The 5,558-nt window shown below is 35.2% G+C and overlaps 1 protein-coding gene across 1 annotated transcript; it reads left to right on the forward strand.

Annotated features, from left to right (window-relative positions):
• Nucleotides 1–1,488, forward strand: LOC134848265 (probable NADH dehydrogenase [ubiquinone] 1 alpha subcomplex subunit 12). Its single transcript, XM_063865652.1, has 3 exons — nt 1–165; nt 512–718; nt 1,012–1,488. The coding sequence occupies exons 1-3, from the start codon at nt 5–7 to the stop codon at nt 1,097–1,099; spliced, it is 456 nt and encodes a 151-aa protein (XP_063721722.1). The 5' UTR covers nt 1–4; the 3' UTR covers nt 1,100–1,488.
• Nucleotides 1,489–5,558: the final 4,070 nt, after the last annotated feature.

Here is a 5,558-nt window from a genome sequence, read left to right on the forward strand (position 1 = left end):
GAGTATGGCTGAGGGTAAGAACTTGGTGAGTAAGTTCTTCAATGTGATCAAGCACAATGGGGGAGTAACGGGCACCTTCCTCAAGTACTGCAGGGGCATCGAGCCCAAACAGGGAACTCTGATGGGGGAGGACCAGTTTGGAAACAAGTACTTCGAAAACAAAAAGTAAGAAGAGAAACCAGTTATATAGTCATTTAAAAGTTTCATCCTTTCTCGACAAAAGTATTTGAGCGATTTTAGCCTCTAAAGCAGTGCTTTAAAACAGCTATACTGCTTGCAGCTTCATGACAACTTTAACGATTTGCAATTTTTGATTTCAATCTTCAAGATATCAACGTTCAATAAGATTCAGTTAATGCAACATAACAGAAAATCACTGTAACATAAATGTTGCACGGAATTTCAATTCAGAAAACAGCAGTTTTGTGAAAAAAAGTATCTCTTTGTATGTAATGTTCTACAATGACGTACTTGCAGTAGCCCTGTGTTGTATGAACTGCTGTTGTTTTAGTTACTTTATGGCCCGCAACCGGTGGGTGGAGTTCAACCCTAAGCCCTCTGACCCCGCCTACGGCTACTTCCACTTCGACGCCTCCCAGATCCCCCCGGACTGGCACAGGTGGATGCACCACATGACAGACCAAGCCCCCTCTGAACACCCCCTCCCCAAACAGAAGTTCCACATGCCCCACCAGCCCAATTACAGTGGACTCAACAGGTAGAAACTATTATAACCAAAAGATTGCATTTATATTTTAATCAAGGGCACAACAGTGGTTTTCCGTAAAATATCTGAACAGCTGGTATAGTAGTTGTTTCCCTAGAGGGTAATTACATGCTTGCATATTTCAAGTATGAGAGTTCTATTTTGTTATATTTGTGGGGATGTTACATTTTGACATACTGGTAGCAATAATGCAAATGAGTACAACTTTTGGGTTAAGACAAGTTGCGTGGTTTTATTTTTTGTCTCAAGAAGCCCATATTTTATTTCTGACCTTTTGTTCTCAGGTCTTACACGCCCTTCTCAACCACAACCAAGAAGATCCACGAATGGGACCCCACTACAGCCACTTCTGGATCAGAAACAAACAAATAAGATGAATAGTATTGACTGATTTGCAGCAATGAAATATTTTAAAACAATTTACTTTTACCTGGAGAACTAACTTGAACGAAAAGTCACTCCGTAGTATTTTGTGTTTTCTGGGAATAGTTGAAATCATGGCAATGGATCTTGGTTTGCCGAGGATCAGGTTGTTTAGTTCTGAGCACAGTTATCGAAGTATCTACTTTTTTCACTCTCAATTTTGATTTTTCACAGTTCGACTATTCATTTCTTTTTAAGTTCATTTACTTGTTAAAAGGAAGGCTAGCTCCGCTTTCGAACAGCAAATGTGGAAAGGTCCCAAAAAACGTGATCGACTTCTAGTTTCGAAGCAGATTTAATGTCCAGATTTCCCAGCGTAATTAAAAATTTACCTATTGTTTTGTTTCAGATGGATATTTGAGTTTTGTTTCAAATGGATATACTTAACAATATCACCTATGGTAATTTTCCGCCCCTTTACAGCGCTGATTTAAATTATCCGGACAAAACGAAGAAAACTTGAAACTTATACGCGTTTTTCTCAAATTGGGCTGGGATGAATACCAAAGTTGCTTAGAAATTTACCAAAATCATCAAGGTGAAATTTATTTTGTAAATTTCAAGGGGGGGGGGGCAACATTTTACCCCAAAAATGGGACATTTTGGTTTTTTAGTCAATCAAAAAACCTACGCCATATCTAATGAGTCAATTGAAAAGCAAGTTTTATCAAAGTCAGCCATAACAAAGTTTTAGAAGAATATAAATTCCAAAATCCAATATTAATTAATATATTTTGTTTGAAAGCCAAAAATGTCACTTTTACTGTATAAAATACCAAATCTTTGCTCGAAATTAAATATAAAACGGTTTGCCCAAATTTTTGGAGGTAATATCTTCTAAAATTTTCTTGGGCTGTATGAGAGGCTCCTTTTGATATAGCTTGCTCATAAATTGACTCATAGATATAGTGTAAGTTTTTTAATTGAATAAAACAAACCAAAATCACCCGTTTTTGGGGTAAAATTTTGATCCTGAAATTCGCAAAATAAATTGCTATATAATAATTCTGGCACAATTCTAAGCAACTTGGGTACTCATCATTTTTTGTCTAAGGCCAACCCAACTTGAGAAAAACGCGTTTAAAAATTCAAGTTTTGTTCATTTGTCCGGATATTTCAAATCAGCACTGTAGATAAATACAGTAAATTAGCAGTAGCGCTTTCTATTGAGAATTCTAATTTTGCTGCGTTCTGAATGGTCGAAGGAGCGACCATTTTAATCTACTCAAGAATCTCCCTACCTTTTTTAAAAGGGGGATGTTATGAACCGAGTGTTTTAGTTTAAAAAAAGCACCAATCATAATTTTTCTTGAAATTCAAAGAGCTTTAAGGGCATATATTTTTTCATCAAAATTTGAAAGTTTTTTTCAAAAAAGTTTTTTATTGCGGTTTTCTTACGTTTAATACATTTTAGAAATTGTCAATGGGCTAAGTTTTCTTTGGGTAGTCTAGAAAATAAATGGCCTATTGGTTGATTTTTGTTTTCATTGTTGCTGCAAGATTTCAAGATAAGTGTTCAAATTTTACACCTTTTGCTGAAAAAGTTCAAATATGTGACAAGTGAAAGTACCAGTTCTTCAACTTCTGAACAAATGCCGCGTTATTTTTATTTCCATGGCATTATAAAACATCGTTCGTATTTGCTAGGACAAACGTATATTGGTGAATTAGAGGAACATAAATTGATACAACTGTTTGTTGCCTCCGGCTTCTTTAATCTATTTGAAAGTGACATTCAAACTTCATTGGAAGCAAAACTTGTTTGCAAATTTAGGTTCAAATAGATTCAAAGACAATCTAAACTCAATTGGCCGCTGTCTGTTTGCGCAAAAAGCTCGGAGCGTCTGACATAAAGCATCGAGTAATAAAACCTGATGATCATTAGTTATTAACTGTTTATTAATCATAAGTTATCTATCTTTCAAATCAGAGAAAGAGCACCTTTTCGCATGAATTCTCAGTGTTCAAATAATCTTACGGGAAAGACCTGAGTTATTAATTTAGTGTTTCATTGTTACATTACTACATTTGTAATGCCCAAGTCAACAGGCTAACAACGGACCAAACCGGATCAGCCGTACGATCTCCCCCATCCATCACCTAAGTGACCAGCTGTAAATTGTTTTCCCTAGCCAAGTATTAATTAGAAAATTAATTCTGTATAAAATACGCATTTCGAGTAAACGCGCAATTCAAATTAGTCTTCATAATATTTTTACGGGGTTGCATTTGAATGCTGTTAATTGCCTAAATAAATGTATTTTCATTCATTTTTCTCTAATTATGCTTGCGATTAGCAAGCGTTATCAAACCGGAATATAGACTTTTTTCGGGTTAACAACTTGTTTAACCGAATTACTTGCATCTTGATTCATTATAAATTAAAGCCTCTAAGCTTTCCCGACCAACTTAGCCTAGAGGAAATATGCCTGGGGCGGTAAAGGTCTTGGGTTTGAATTTGACGAGGGCCTGTTTTTTCAAACCAAAAATATTCTGTTTCAAATAAAATGGTCGGCCAATTATTTGTCTGCTTATCTATTGTCGGCTTAGTTTTCACATCTTGGAATCGTTTTTTATTTACTGCAAGCATTTTTCTTTATGTTTGCTTATAGTGTTTGATTTACGTCTACAATTTATTATGTTACTTACCTTGATTTTGTGATTCCTTCTTTGTTTTTTTTTTAGTTTCGTTAAAAAAAATTAGTCGGCCTAAATTATTTCGGCCTATTTTTCATCGGCTTAATGAATTACTTTTGCTTCAAGGGAAACATAATTATAACACTTGCCTCCTCATTTTTCAAGTTGGCTGTATGTTTACCAATCGATTTGTTGAAATATTCTGTTTCAACTAAAAATGTTGGCCAATTAGTTGTCTGCTTATCTGTTGTCGGCTTAGTTGCCACAGCTTGGAATCGTTCGTTATTTGCTGCAAGCATTTTTCTTTTATGCTGCTTTTAGTTTTTGATTTACTCCTACAATTTGTAATTTTACAATTTGCTATTTTACCTTGATTTCGTATTTCCTTTTTTGTTTCCCTAAAAAAAGTTCCTCGGACCAAATTATTTCGGCCTATTTGATATGGGCTTTATGATCTAATTCTGGGTCGCTTCAAGGAAAACACACTTTTCAAGGGAAAACCCTCCACAGTTTTCAATTTGGTTCTATGTTCACCAATCGGTTCTATAAGGACCAATCATTTTTCAAGGAAAACACCCTCCGCACTTTTCAGTTTGGTTCTATGTTCACCAAGCGGTTTGTTGAAATTTCTTTTTTTTTTCGTTTTGGAAAACTATTTCCAAATTCATTGGAAAAATTTTTAGTTTTTCTCAGAAGCTTCCACATTTTCAAAAAGGGCTATCAATTGAACCGTCTACTCCCCTGAGTGCCTGCATACTCCTCTAGTGACTCTTTTTACTTGAGCCCTTTCTAAAGCCTTCGAAAAAGTCTCTAGGGGACGCATTTTTGTTTGGTTTTCTCGAAAAGTACCCCTCTTACATCTGATTTTTTGTTTCCAATGAATCGAATGGTTTTGAAAAATTTTCTGAATAAGCGACTACGCCCAATTTGTTTACACATAAAGTGATGGCCCTCGGAACAAACTGATGGACGGTTTTGTCAATCTTTTTGACTTTTCTCCAAAACTAACATCTCAAATCTGATATGGTGGTTTCAATGGGTATAACGGGTAGTGGGAAGCTCCCCTGAATCAGCGACCACTCAAGATTATTACACAATAAGTTATCGCCCTCGGAAAAGTCAAATTTTTGACTTTTACACCTTTTTTAAAATAATTTTTGAGTATTTTCAGGTTGTGCTCAATCACGAAAGTCGGTTTTGTGAATATTCTCTACTTAAGCGGCCTATACATGTTTGTTGCAGGATATTTTTATGGATTTTGGATTTTTTTTTGTCTTTAGAATTTATGGCCGTTTTTCAGAAAGTTTTTAAATTTTCTTGACATTTACGCAATCAAATCTGAGATGAAAAATTCAAATTGAAAGAATTGGTTGCGATAATTGTTCCTGTGCAAGCGGTGATTCCGTAGGTTTGGTAAGCGAAATGCTATCTCCTTGAGGAAATTGATCATCTCAAAATGTTTTACTCCTCTCAGTTTTTTTAGCAGAGAAATAATTAAGTTTTGAGAAAAGTCTAATTTTTGAAATCACATTTTTCGTGCCAAATCAGCAAATTCGTTCAATATCAAACACGTATGCATAGGGGGTAGGGTTAGGTAGAGAGAGGAGGTGATAGTTCAGTAGGTACTTGAGGAAAATTTTTGTTAACTTGAAATAGTTTAATATTTGAAATCATGAGAATCGAATGAATGTGGAACTGCAAAGTTCCTAATATACTAAAACTCAAAAATACTTCGAGTGAAAAAATCGCTGAACTGGATGCATTCAAAGCC

The sequence above is a fragment of the Symsagittifera roscoffensis genome, chromosome 6 (assembly GCF_963678635.1).
Source record: "Symsagittifera roscoffensis chromosome 6, txSymRosc1.1, whole genome shotgun sequence".
In the NCBI taxonomy this organism is placed as follows: domain Eukaryota; kingdom Metazoa; phylum Xenacoelomorpha; order Acoela; family Convolutidae; genus Symsagittifera; species Symsagittifera roscoffensis.